The sequence below is a fragment of the Balaenoptera musculus genome, chromosome 8 (genome assembly GCF_009873245.2).
Source record: "Balaenoptera musculus isolate JJ_BM4_2016_0621 chromosome 8, mBalMus1.pri.v3, whole genome shotgun sequence".
Lineage (NCBI taxonomy): Eukaryota > Metazoa > Chordata > Mammalia > Artiodactyla > Balaenopteridae > Balaenoptera > Balaenoptera musculus.
Window position 1 is genome coordinate 7,390,238 of NC_045792.1, and position 13,931 is coordinate 7,404,168.

The 13,931-nt window shown below is 59.2% G+C and overlaps 1 protein-coding gene across 2 annotated transcripts in view; it reads left to right on the forward strand.

Moving 5' to 3' along the window:
* Positions 1-13,931, forward strand: part of KIRREL3 (kirre like nephrin family adhesion molecule 3) — a 554,097-nt gene that overhangs the window by 526,892 nt on the left and 13,274 nt on the right. For both annotated transcript variants that reach the window (XM_036860526.1, XM_036860527.1), the window contains exons 8-12: positions 4,637-4,785; positions 6,266-6,393; positions 7,517-7,643; positions 11,066-11,166; positions 13,370-13,568. In XM_036860526.1, coding sequence (XP_036716421.1) covers positions 4,637-4,785; positions 6,266-6,393; positions 7,517-7,643; positions 11,066-11,166; positions 13,370-13,568 — 704 coding nt within the window. The remainder of the gene's footprint in view (positions 1-4,636; positions 4,786-6,265; positions 6,394-7,516; positions 7,644-11,065; positions 11,167-13,369; positions 13,569-13,931) is intronic.

The window sequence follows — 13,931 nt, forward strand, 5'->3', positions numbered from 1 at the left end:
AGTGGCGGGTACCCAGAGTCATTCATACCCACAGCCCCAGTGCAGCCTTTGCTCACCACACTGATAAATGCATCACTTTTTTTTACATGCCTGTCTTTCCCTGTTGACTGAGCTTCTCGAAGGCGGGACCGCAGTTTAGTCACCTAACAGCTCTCAGGTGCAGCACTTGTGTGGCAGGTACTCGGCGCTCCACGACGTTAGCTCGCAGACTCCGTAAACACGTAGCGCAGCCCCTCTGGGCACCCTCCTGCCCGGGCACCATCACCACCCAAGACTTCCAGACACAGAGTGGCCTCAGAGGTGCTCCGGGGGCTGACTCAGACAGTCCCGTCCTTGAGGCATCTGTGCAACTCACCATAGCCCTCACCCTGCCCCGTCCCTTCCCGCAGCCCAGACCTGGTGGAAGAGCCTGGTGTCGCCTCCACTGTCGAGATGGGCTATGAAGCCCCAGCATCAGCCAGTGCCAGGAATGCTGACGGTCCCAGACTAGGAAACAAGCCTGCCAGTGGGAGTGAAGGACGGGGGAGACAAGAGGCAGTGCGGCCCCAGAGGGCAGGACTTGAGCAAATGGGCCAAAGAGGCAGCCAGAGACTCAGGCCGGACATAGGTGGTACTCCCTGCACTGCAGATAATTAACGCTGGAACCGGAAACCCAGGAGAGGCACAGAGTCTTTATCCTTGAGAATATTTTTAAGTAGGATGAAGACCCATCTGTCCCGTCGATGTAAGCAGTCACTGGGCTAGAGGCAGGAGAAAGATCAGACGACCTTCAGGCTCCCTGGAGTCCTACAGCCCCTTAAGTCCAGGGGGCAGGTCTGGTTCGGCTGGGACAAGTGACAAAGGTGCAGAAGGAAATGCCCAGAGAGTCTCTGTTTTTTCTGAGCTTCCACCCTGTACCTGCAAGACCTGGGCTCCACCCACAGGTGGGCTCCTCTCTGTTGTCTGCTCTCTGCTCACAAGCACTAAACACCAGGCACCGTCTGCCCAGAAAAGACCTCTAATGCCAGTTTCCCTGGGCAGCCCTTCTCTCCCACTGACCCCCCCGGGCAGGCACACCCACGTTCACCCTCACATCGTTGACAATAATAAGGTATAAATCTACATATGGAGAGATCATCAGAAAGCAAATGTGGCAAGATATTAACAACCGGTGGATCTAGGTGAAGGGAATATGGCAGTTACTTGGGCCATTCTTGTGACTTTTCTATAACTACAAAGTTATATTTAGCTTTCAAACTAAAAAGTTAATGAACCAGGACGTGCAGGTTTCCCCAGGCTCTGGGCACCTGTGGTTTCCCTCCATCCGCATCCTTCCCTGCAGCTGAGAGCCTGGGTCAGCCCATCACACACAGAGGACGAGCCAGAGGTGCAGGCAGGCCCCCTGCAGATACGCACCTGTTCTTACTTGCCTCCTTCCCTCCTGAGCTTCCCATTAGCCAAAGGCCCCAGAAAGGCTTTGGTGCGATCAGGCTCCCTCCAGCCCTTCTGGCCTCCAGGAAAATGTGGGAGAGCTGGGGTGGCCCGGGAGGAAGGGGGTGCAGGGGCCATGGCAAGCGGAGGCAGACGTCTGCGCCCACCCCCAACTGGCTCAGCCCCTTGGCCTCAGGAAGGGCTCACCCAGCAGGCACGTGGTCCTTCTAGACGTGGTGTTGGGATCCGAGAGGAAAAGCCTTGAGCAAATCTTGGCACGTAAGCACATCGATTTTTCCCAACTGACTTTGACAAGACTAAGGGTTCTTTGTTTCTTAACTTCCTTTGGTCTTGATTGCTTCCTCCTGTTCCGCATAAGAGGCTGTGATCTTGGAAATTAGAGACATGCCCTCGTCCACCCCAGCACCCAGCAAGGGGACCTGGGGGGTGGTGCAGGGGAGCCCATCCAGCTGGACTCAGCAGTCACTTTGGCTGCCCCACTGGACCAGCGGCCCGGGGCGAGCAGAACAGGCCCACGCACACCTGAAGTGCATCTCCTCCGGCCTCTCTGCTCCCCTCTGAGGCTTTCAGGGCCACCCCACCCGGCAGGTGACAGGGCGGGTCCCACCGCCCAGTGTGAAAGGCAGGGCTATTGAGAACAGCCTGTCAGCCTTGACACACCAGCCTCCTGATTGTGTGATATAAATAATTAATCCTCTTACATTTGCTCACGCCAAATTAGACATTGATTGGGAAAGGTTTCATCTGACTCCTGTTCCGAGGGCTGGGAGAGGCGGTGAAAGCAGCAGTGGTGGCAGGGGCGTAGGTGGGTGGTGGGAGAGTGAAGAGACAGGAGGAAAGAGGAGGAGGAGGGAGCAAAGCTGGAAAACAGGAGAAGACAGATGGGAGGGAAGATGGGAGGGGAGACGGGAGCGGGTGGGACTCGCTCCCTGGCTCACCCTCGGTCGGTCGTGTGACCAGCTGCTTCAGTGAGTGGTTTGAGCTTCTGGAAGGGATGCCTCCAAGGGACTTTTTGGTGTGGGAGGGGAATAAAGACGGGGAAGAGAAAGACTGGCTGAGTGGGACGTGAGCAGGGGACTGTGGGGCGTCCCCCAAAGGCCCAGCCCCACAGCTGGCCTCCTGTGACCCTGGGAGAAGACGGCCTACGACTTCCTCCGGCTCCCCCTTCACCTCCAAGGTGGGGACGGGCCCTGGGAGCTGAGAGCCGCAGCCGCACAGCCATCCGGCATCCCTGAAGTCTCCCTTCTTTGGCTCTGAGAGGGGAGGCCAGCCTGCTCTGGGGAAGAGGAGACCCATGTGACCTGGGGCACTGGGCTCCGGGCCTGAGGATGCCCCAGCAGTTCTGAGACCCTCAGGGCCCCAGTGGTGGAGCTTTCACCCTTCTTACACTATGAGAGGCCCCAGACAGGTGGGGAGAAAGCCCCCTTTTCCCCAGGAACCCCCCAGTAATGGAAGAGGACTGCCCAGCAGAGCCTGCTCACTGGGGCCAAGCCCACCCCTGCCCCAGCACCTGGAGCTGTGGGCAGGCAGGAGCAGGGGTCCGGGCAGGGCAGGAGGGGCTCACCCGCCTCCCCCCAGCCCAGCCAGCTGCCTGCTCCACCCCCCAGCATCCCACCGCCTAAATCTTCACCGCAGCAGGGTAGATGGAGTAGGGGCTGGACACCGATCCCCGGCCGTGTGTCTGGGACTGAACTCAGCCACCCCAGGCGGGAGCTGTACCTGACTATTAAGTCTGGTCATTAAATTAAAGTTAGAGATGGAAATGAGTCATGAATAATTCATAATGGTTTGTTGGGAAGCTCCTTCAGCTCTCGGGGAGCTATGGTTTGCTCTGTTGTTAAACTATAATTGTTATTATTGTCTTCTTAATAACGACCCGATATTAATTTGAGCTAATAACCGCATGGTGCCAGCCTGACGCTCCCTGCTATGCTGGGTGGGAGCCGGTGGAGGGAAGGGCAGGAGACGGGCCCCTGTGGCCCCAGGAAAGGCTCCAAGAATGTGGTTACAGGGGACCGCGGCCCCAGGGTAACGACTGCAGGGCCAAGGTACCTGCCCAGCTCTGGTAAAGACATGCACCCCAAAACAGGCCTGAGCCACAGTAGGAAGAGCCTGGTCAGAAGTTCTGTGATTTTTAAAACGTCTTATCCACAATAGGAGTAAACCAAGGGAAGCTCTGAACTCTCTCTCCTTAGGCATCTGTAAGGAAACCCCAGCCTCACGCACACAGGCACACCCCCCCCCGGGCGCACTGCCCCACAGGTAGCAGGCTGCTCAGCTACTGGTCCAAGGCAGTGATCACCGCCCCGGAGCCAGGTCCAAGACACAGATCAGCCAACTGGCCCAGCAAAGAAGTCAGCACAGCTGTCTTCCCCTCCCCCCTCCCCCACCCCCATCAAACCAGTGCTGATGGAGCCCAGGCCTCTGAGGGGCGGAGCCAGGGTGGGAGGCAGAGGCTGGGCAGGAAGAAGAGCAAGTGCCATGGAGGAGGCTGAAAGGGCTTTCAGAGAGAGAGGGACACCATGAGGGGACCCCCCCCCAGAGACAGGAGTCAGGACAGGGGGACTGAGAGAGCTGACCGAGTTGGGGAGGGAGCAGTCGGGACCACTGCTCACACCTCTCCATCAGCTTCTCGCCTCGTCTGGAAATCAAGCGTCCTGAGCCCCACGCATGTGTACACACGTGCACGTGTGCGTGCGCGTGTGTGCAGGAGTGCACGCATGTATGGGCACACACCATTAGACCTTGGCCTCTTCGGTCACGGATTTGGCTTCCTTCTTTTCCACTGTGGCCCAGGACGGTCCCCCGCCACCCCCGAGAGAGCTCAGAGCAAGAGGGCCGAGCGGTCTGGGCACTGACAGTTGGGTTAGCCATCACCTGGCCAGCCAGGTGCGCTGACCCACTGAATAGTCAACCCACCGCCCTCCAGAATAACCCACTAGTCGAGTGCTGCCGGCTGCCTGGTGACCCACGGACCAGAAACCACTGCCCCCATCACCAACCCCACGCCCCTAGCCCTGAGAGTAACCCCTCTGCGGAGGCTTCCCCTGAGGGACCGCTCGGGGGCCTGCCCCACGCCGCCCCTCCCTGGGCCTCGTTTTTCTGCGGGATGGATGCGTCCGGCTCCCAGAGAGAAGAGCCCCCCGGGCGGGAAGGACGCCCTCGCCACCGGAGGTCCACATCAGCCCGGGCGCCTGCGTTGCAGGTGGGCCAAGCGGGGCCAGATCATCAAGGAAGCATCCGGGGAGGTGTACCGGACCACCGTGGACTACACGTACTTCTCAGAGCCCATCTCCTGCGAGGCGACCAACGCCCTGGGCAGCACCAACGTCAGCCGCAATGTCGACGTCTACTGTGAGTGGCTGTTTGGGGGCTTCCGGGCGCATGGGCACCGGCTGGTCGCTGCTCACGGCAGGAGGAACCGTCGTGGGCTCGTTGCACGTGCCATAAGAATGCCTCACAGGCTCGTAATCCGTGCGCTTTACGAAAAGCTGCCCTCGTGTTTATCTTGACCCTCATAGTCACCGAGGGAGGGGAGTTCCCCGGCGGTCCAGTGGTTAGGACCCCGCATGTTCACTGCCGCGGGCGCGGGTTCAATCCCTGGTCACAGAACTAAGATCCCCCAAGCCAGGCAGCGTGGCCAAAAAAAACTTAAAAAAAAAAAAATCACCCAGGGAGGCTGAACTTCTCATTCCCAGTACCCAGATGAGGGGATGGAGGCCCAAGGTCACGCGGCGAGTAAGTGGCACGATGAGGACTGAAAAGGGTCCGCCTCCCATCAGGGGCTCCCCCTCTTCCCCAGCGGCCCGGAGGGGACCCTCGGGGAAACAGCCCACAGCTGTGTTCACAGCGCTGAGCGTCAGCTCACCCGCTGCCCTTTACAGATTTAGAAGCACTTTTGCGAACTTTATGCCTGACCGCCCGCTCGCCTGCACCGGCCTCAGCAGAAAGTGCTATGACTCCCTTTTTGCACCAAAGGACTCACCTGGGTCTCCTGACCCTGGTTTCACACCTTCTGCTCCCTGAAAACAGCTGTCTGCACACCCTCCCGTCACCACCCCTGAAATCCCACCGCTGCACGCACTCTGGGAACCAAGGCTTGGTCTGCAGGGGACTCGGGTTAGGGCGGGTGTAGGGGGGAAGCAGGAGGAGCCTCCGTTAACAGCAGGGGCGCGGGCAACGGAACCAAAGGCCACCTGCTTTGTGGATTGAAAAAGAGGTGGGGCGGGGCTGGACTAGAGAGTAACCTGGGCGGGCGCCGGGTGTGGGGGGCACCTCCAGGAGGCCTGGCCTCCCCATTCCTTATCCCAGAGCCCTGCGGTGGCCCTGCGGGGCCCTGGGTGGGCCCAGGGAGCTGGGCCAGGCGCACGGGTACCTTGACTCCCGGTCACAAGGCTGAGGCCTCCAGGAGGTGGCCAGTTGACTTGAAGGCAGACACAGATTCTGGGCTGGGGGAAGGGCACTCTGCCCACACACTGGGGTCAGGGGGGCTTCCTGGGACCAGGACAGAGGGAACGGGATGGGAGAGCCCTTGGGGGCAAATCCAGGCAGAAATGGGACCAGAGCCGCTTTCCGGGGCTGGTGCTGCCTACTCCCATGGTGGGCCCGAGGGAGGCTGGGCTGGGGGAGAGGCGTCTCCTCCTTACTGCCCAGACCCGGGCCCAGACCAGTAGAGGACTGACACGGAAGGGAAGGGAATGGGCCGGAGTGGAGGGACATGGCACCAGTGGTGTCCCCTCCCCCAACCAGGATGGGGGAGGGAAGGCAGCAGCAAGGAGGGTCCCCAGAACTCCCGGCCCACGAGAGCCCTGTCTCCTCCTTCCTCCCATCACAGTCGGGCCCAGGATGACCACGGAACCCCAATCCCTGCTCGTGGATCTGGGCTCCGACGCCGTCTTCAGCTGTGCCTGGACAGGCAACCCGTCCCTGACCATCGTCTGGATGAAGAGGGGCTCTGGCGTGGTGAGTCCGCAGCTCAGACCCTGGAGGGCCCTGGAGGGCCCTGGAGGGGTGCGGGGTCCACAGTCCAGGAGGGAACTGCCTCCCATGGCCCCTCTCACTCTTAGATTGGGGACGTTAGCCTCCCATGTAAACTGAAGGAAGAAAGGCCCCAGAAAGAGGAGAGGGAACCCCAGGTACCCACACGTACCCCCCTTGGGTCTAAACACATTCAGCCGGTGCCGTTTTGCCTTATCCTGAACCTTATAAGAAAAGCAGGTGTTCACCAAGATGATGGGGGTGAAAAGTCACTAGGAAGGCTTTTCAGCTTTCCCCAAATAGTTGTAACCCTTTAACTTTGGGGTTAAGCCTTGCTTTCTTCCTGTGTTCCTCTTTTAAAGTGTATGTGTTCTTTAGTGTGCATAGGAGTTTCAGACATCCCTCCTCCCAGGAGGACCAGTGAGAGCCTTGGGCAGGGAAGCAGGGGGAGAAGCAGCAGAAAAGTGACTTCTCTGTGCCCTACTGTGTGCCAGACACTGCACTATCCTCTGAGTGTCACTGCCCCCATTACAGGGACAAGGAAAGAGCCTCCAAGAAGATAATTAACACCCAAAGCCACACAAGTAGGCACCGCTGAAGCCGGGATTCCCACTCAGAGCAGCTGTTGCCAAAGCCTGTTTTCTTTTCATCACCCCAAACCTCATCCCAAAGGGATATTGCAAGTGACTCAGGAGAGACAGATCCGGGACCCTCAAAGATGTTCAGCTGCGGGATAGCTTCACCCCTGGCCAGCCTGGTACAGACTGGTCGGCAGACCCCCTGGATGAGAAAGCCCTGGGGGCCCCAGCCAGGGAGGCCCCCTCCTTCTCTCTCACCACCACCCCCCTTGCATTCCCACCCTTCAGGGCTGCCGCTGGGGCGGAGCATCTTCAGCCTCACGGGGTGCTCTGTGCCGTGGGCTCCCGCACCCGACAGCCCGCCGGGCACACTGTGTAAGAAGACTTCTGGCTCCCACCCCACCCCCTGTTGTTGCTGAGATGCTGGAGACTGTGTCCCCTGCCACCCGGCCTGCCTCTCAGCCTTTCTGGTTCTGAGACAGAGAGCGTGGCCCCTGCCCTCGGGGTCTGACCCTCCCCACTCCTCCTAGGTCCTGAGCAATGAGAAGACCCTGACCCTCAAAACCGTCCGCCAGGAGGACGCGGGGAAGTACGTGTGCCGAGCTGTGGTGCCCCGGGTAGGGGCCGGGGAGCGAGAGGTGACCCTAACTGTCAATGGTAAGACCCCACTCGTGCCAGGGCAGGGCTGGGAGGGGGCCGAGAGGGTCCCTGGCATTGCCCCAAGGGGCACACGTGGGTTCTGGGCCTCACATCCACCTCCGACTATGGGTCCATAGTGATTACATCCACCTGTTCCAGTCCGTGTCAGAGCCCAGCCCGGGGGTGACGAAGGACCTGGGTGGTTGTCTGGTCACCTCCCTCCTCTGTGTTCCTTCTAAGGGGTCTCAGCCCTAAAAGTGATGGCTGATGAATTTATTCCTGGCCAGGAAAAAGGGTCCGAGAGCTACTGGGCAACCAACATAGATCCTATATCTACCCTTTGACCATGACCTTGGCCCTGGTGGAGAATTTAAGGGGGCATCTCTGTGACTCCTCGTCTGCCTCTTCCCATTTTTAGAGCCGCTCAATGAGGAAGACCTGCCACCATCCCCACAGGGCCAAGTTCAGGGGGTCCCCTGAGGGCGGGGAACTTGTCTTATGATATGTAATAAGATCACCACAGCAGGAGAGTATTGCCATCTCTCTCCAAGAACACAGTGTGAGTTACCAGAGGACTGGTACGTGAGACATTCAGGGGACGGGGCCTGGTTGATGGGATGTAGAAGGTCACAGAGAAGCTGGGACCTAGCTCAGGTCAGACCCAAGAAGGCTGTGGCACCAGGACGGAAATTCGATGTCCCTGCCGTTACGTGTGCTTGGGCCACGCCGCAACCGACGCTGCTGGTCCGAGAGGGCAAGGATGCTGAGACAGGTCCCTCGGCGTTTCCAAACGCCCTCCTTCCGCTGGGTTTCGGTTTCCTTGTGAGGCCTCTGCTCCTGCGTAGCCTGTCTCCCGATCAAGGCTCTGAGCCCCAGCAGGAACCAAGCCACAGACCCACGTCTGTAGGACCTCTGCTTCCTGTTCCAGACCAGGGCCCTAGCGCGGGGCTGAGCCAGGACCCAGGAATCAGCGCAGGTGGCGCACAGCTTCCTCTGGTCTCCGCTTTGCTAGAAACTAAAACCGGCTTGGTGCTGTCCCCGCTAGCCAGCCCCCGCTCCATCCCTTTCTTCTCCTCCCGCCTCCCCAAGAGTCGTGGCAGCCCCAGAGGGATGGTGAATCTGCTCAGACCCCGGAGCCGTCTGTCCGTCTGTCCGGGGCAGATCCCTGCCACGGGAGCCTTCCTGCCTTTCCTACGTGTCCCCAGGACGCCACCAATAAATTGGCGCTGCAGGGCTAAAAATAACAGCATCTGATCGCACCTCCACATATCCATGGCAACACGGGCTGCAGCCTTTTCCTGCCGGCTCCAGCGTCTGACACTCGGCTCAGGCACCAGGGCCTGGTGAAATCAGCGGCTCCTCCGCTACCCGCTACCTGCTACCCGCTACCCACTCTGGGAGGGCGCTGGGAGTCGTGCTGGCCCATGACTACGGCCAGCTCCGCTCCGATGGCCCTGTGACCAGCCGGGCTGGGGACCCTCAGACTCACGTGTGGCCCCCAGGGTCCCCAAGCCTGAAGCTTTTAAATGAGCATCCTCATTTCTGGGGAAAACACGATGGATAAAGGAAGGACTAAAATCCGTTGTCACTTTAGACTTTCAAGCATTTGCCAACAGGGATTCAAAGCGGTTTCTTGAGGAGGGAACGCACACCTCAAAGGGACATTCCTCTTGGATGGGACACCCCAGCCTGGGCCCTGGTGTCTATCCAGGGTTTAATGTGCACTCTCCAGGGTCCTTCTTTCCAACCCCCGCCTATGCCTCCAATGCTCTGACACAAGCTCCCCTAGGCTGCTAGGAAGAGAAACACCCAAGAGATTGGAGTGAAGCAAGGAGGAGGCAGTGTGCTTGTTTCTGAATGAGGGTCGTCATGCCCTGAGGCAGAGGATACAGGAAGTGGCCCACAGAGGGGAGCCGGCCAGCCCGCACATGCGTGGACTTGGGAATGGACTTGTCTATAGCTGTGTCTGGAGCACAGGTGGGGAGGGGTGGTGAAGCCCCTTGGGCAGGCCCAGACTAGGCTGAAGGAATCAACACTGTGAACAAATCCAAGATGCGATGAGGTTCTCATCAGAATGCATCCCGGCCGGGGGGTGACTGCTGGCCATTGCCCTTTGGGGAATAAACGGGCCCGTGATTTGGCTCAAACCCGGGATTTGCAGGAAGGGGGAGATAAACCATACTACTGCTGCCTTCTGACTCTCCCAACCCCATCTACCCTTACCCCGATTCCTGTTTTCTTTTAAGAAGCCCTTAAATGTGTACGCATGTACCTGATCGTTTTTAGAACCGCTGATGACCCCCCCACCACCCAGGGAAATCGTAGCTCCTGGGAAGTGAAGGGGAAAAGGTTTTACGGGATCAGCACTTTCAGCCCGGCAGCAAAACAAAGCGCCACCCAAGGTCCTAAAACGTGAAGCCCTCCTGCCTTTTGGCCAAAGGCTTCTTGGAGCTAAGGTACCTAAGAGAGGAACTCTGAAGGCCCCCTGAGGGTGGAAGCCCTTATCTTGAGGGTCCCTCATGTCTGCCTCTCCCAGCTCCAAGACCTTTCCCTTCCCAGCCTAAATGCAGTCATTTGGGTTAGTTAACGGGCAGAACTGGACAGAAACGCTGCTGGAATCCTGGTGGACCCTCCAGGCTGTCCGAGGCGGTAAACGAGCCATGTGTCCCCAGAGACATCCATAAACATGACCCATACACGCACGCACGCCCAGCCGGATAGGATAATGTCAGGGTCAGCTTTGGAGCTGTGGTCCCACCTGGGCTGTCCGGGTATGTATGTGGAGGCGTGCAAAGCGATGAACTAAGGGATCTCCTGAGACACATGTGAGATGAAGTCTATGAAGGTGCCTAGCCCAAGCCACGTATGCCGGCGGGGGTGGGGGAGTGATTCCCCGCTTCGTGGAGGAACATCTTTTACTTCCGTTCCTGCCGAGGACACCGGTTTGTTAGGCAAACGCGCCCTCTACTGGAGACACAAGGGAATGGTTTGAAATCCAACAGCTGGCTAAGGTGGAGGTGACATTAGTTAGGGGAGGTGACATTACATTCCTTCCTCCCTGACCCCTCCCCCACTCCCTTCTCAGGTGTACCGCCTCCTTCTTAAAGGTTTCCCCACCTGCTGGGTAGAGTTCTTCTCTCTGCTGTGAAGTCGGTTAGCACTTTGCCTGGTGCTCACCTCCCCACCTCCTGTGGCAGCTCTTGGTGTCTCTGGGCATCCTGACTTAGAGGCACTCACTCACAATCCCTTGAGAGGTTTTATGACTGAAGCCTCATCTATCTCTGAGTCCCCTGCCTCGCCCGTCACCTTGCATATACAGGCCTCCAGTAACTGTTTGCTGAACGACTGAATGAATGTATAAACTTCTGAACTTGCCAAGAGGGGCCCAGCCAGGGCCCACCCCCTCCCGAATCCCTGATGTGATGCTGTCTCCCCAACAGGACCCCCCATCATCTCCAGCACCCAGACCCAGCACGCCCTCCACGGGGAGAAGGGCCAAATCAAGTGCTTCATCCGGAGCACGCCGCCACCCGACCGCATCGTGAGTGCCCCGGGGCGGGCAGGGAGGGCCAGTGGCACGGCCCCCGGGCTGGGCAGCCTGGCGGGTCATCTCTGCCTGCAGCCGCTCCACCATCCGGCTGGTCAGTCTTGCCTCTGCACTGCCTTTCCCCGTTGGGGAAAACTATTCCTGCCTTGTGTCTCTTGGAAGGGCATCACGAAGACAAAAATCACGGGCAGTCTCCTTTCTCAGGACAGGCTGTGCTCCTCGCCTGCAGGTGTGTTTAACTCTTCTCTGCCTCTCAGCTGTGTGCCAACACAAATGGTTCCAACCGAATTCTGCATCTTGTGGGCAGAGGGCCAGTGAGGGCAGCAGAAGGGAAAAAAATGATTTCTTCCCTTTCCCGGGTTCAAGGCCAGCCTTTAGCAAAATCGTAAACAGGATGCAGTTTATAGTCGGCAGACCTCTCTCTGCGCCTCCACAGTCCTCCTCTGCTTTGATGCCCATGGAGAGCGCTGCCCCAGTTAGCAAGTTTTCCCTCTGAAAGCATCACTCCATTCTCCCCGCCCCTCCCTCAAAACCCTCGTCCCCCGCAGTGCAGCTTGGGCCGCCTGACTGGCTCACACGTAGCCCTCCCAGGTACTTGCATTTGTAGAAGTGGGGGTCTCCCACCCAGGTTCCGCTGACACTGGTAGAAGCTGGGGCGGGAAAACGGAGAGACGAGCATCTCCCCGTACTGTTGGGTGTCGGGGGAGGGGTGGAGACACTGTTGTCGGCAAGCCCAGTGCCCAGGCGGTCCTGCCGGAAGACCGCCCAGGTCAAGTTCACAGGGCAGTCTCACCTTTCCCCAGGGCGGCAGCACCAGAAGGGACGTGGGAGGCACACGCCAACAGCTAAGGTGTCACCCTGTAGACGAAGACCTTGTTAGAGCGCTGGTGCGTTACACACTTCCTCAGGCATTCAGTTCATTCACTGTCTGAGTCACACAAAAATGGCAAGAGTCCACGCGTAGAACTAATGCCTACGCCTCCCTCTTCCCTTCACTCTAATCTTTTTAAGGTGTAACACGTGCCAGTGTCAATAATATCCTGTTCACTCCTGAGCATATTCACACTGTCTTCCTCTTCGTGGAAATGGAACTCTAGGCCAGGGGTTCTCAACCTGGGCGGTTCTGCCCCCAGGGGACATTTGGCGACACGTGGAGACATTGTAGGGTGCAGCTAAACGCCCCACAGAGCCCAGGGCAACACGGCGGGGCGGGCGGCGACAGTGTACGGGAAGGGGCTCTGAGAAGAGGTAAACGCTCACCGGCCAAAACCAAGCTGCACTAAGGTTCTCACAACCGCAACTCTCAGAGCGTAACGTTTGAACAAAGACACACACAACGTAACCAAACCAGACTCAGTCAGCCTGGGGCTGGCCTTCACCACCATCTGTCAGGGGCCCCAGCTGACGGAGGGGCTCCCGTCGCCCCAGAGTCCCCTGCTTGCCTGGGAAAATGTTCCAGCACAGAGCCGCGTAAGGCCCCGTGTCGTTGGAAATACCCTCTGAGGCGGCCCAACCTCTGTGTGTGTACATGTGTTGGCACTGTGGGTGGGGCGGTAGGTGTACCCGTGTCGTGATGTGTGTGTGTGCTGTGTGCACACATGTCTGTGCTGTGTGTTGTGTGCGTACTTGTGTGTACACATGTTGGCACTGTGGGTGGGGCGGTAGGTGTACCTGTGTTGTGACATGTGTGTGTGCTGTGTGCACACGTGTCTGTGCTGTGTGTTGTGACATGTGCGTACTTGTGTGTACATGTGTTGGCACTGTGGGTGGGGCGGTAGGTGTACCCGTGTTGTAACGTGTGTGTGTGCTGTGTGCACACATGTCTGTGCTGTGTGTTGTGATGTGGCGTACTTGTGTGTACACGTGTCGGCACTGTGGGTGGGGCGGTAGGTGTGCCCGTGTTGTGTGTGTGTGCTGTATGCACACGTGTCTGTGCTGTGTGTTGTGATGTGGGCGTACTTGTGTGTACACGTGTTGGCACTGTGGGTGGGGCGGTAGGTGTGCCCGTGTTGTGACGTGTGTTTGCGTGTGCTGTGCTGTGCACACACATGTTGTGGCGTGCGCGTCGACCTGTGCCGTGTGGCGGTGAGCATGAGCGTGGGCCTGGCAGCGTCCGCCCGGGAGCAGGGAGGCGGCACGGTGGTCCTGGCGGGGTGGCTCCGGCGGGATGTCCTCCTAATTCTGCGCACCTGGGCAGGCCTGGTCCTGGAAGGAGAACGTGCTGGAGTCGGGGACCTCGGGCCGCTACACGGTGGAGACAGTCAGCACCGAGGAGGGCGTCATCTCCACGCTGACCATCAGCAACATCGTGCGGGCCGACTTCCAGACCATCTACAACTGCACCGCCTGGAACAGCTTCGGCTCCGACACAGAGATCATCCGGCTCAAGGAGCAAGGTGGGGCCGCCAGAGCCGCCAGGGCCGTGGACCACGGCCACTCCCCGCGAGGGCAGGGCCCCAGGCAAGGTCCTCCGGGGCCCTGGGGGGGACAGAGCGCCTACACGGTGCGGGCGGGCGGGAGGCCCTTCCTCACCTGCCACGCAGCCGCTGCCGGTCGGCCAGCTCCCCCAAGCCCAGGGGCACTGGCCTGCACCAGAAGCGAGCAGGCGGAGAGCTGCCCGGGTGGTGTCCCCTCAGGAGGCGCCACATCGCCTAAAGGCCCCGGCTTCCCTGCTCTCAGCAGTTCCCTGGGGCCCTTTGGGGGCGTGATCTCTGAGCAGTGTCCCCACGGGGATGCACCAGGATGGGCGTATCGGGGAG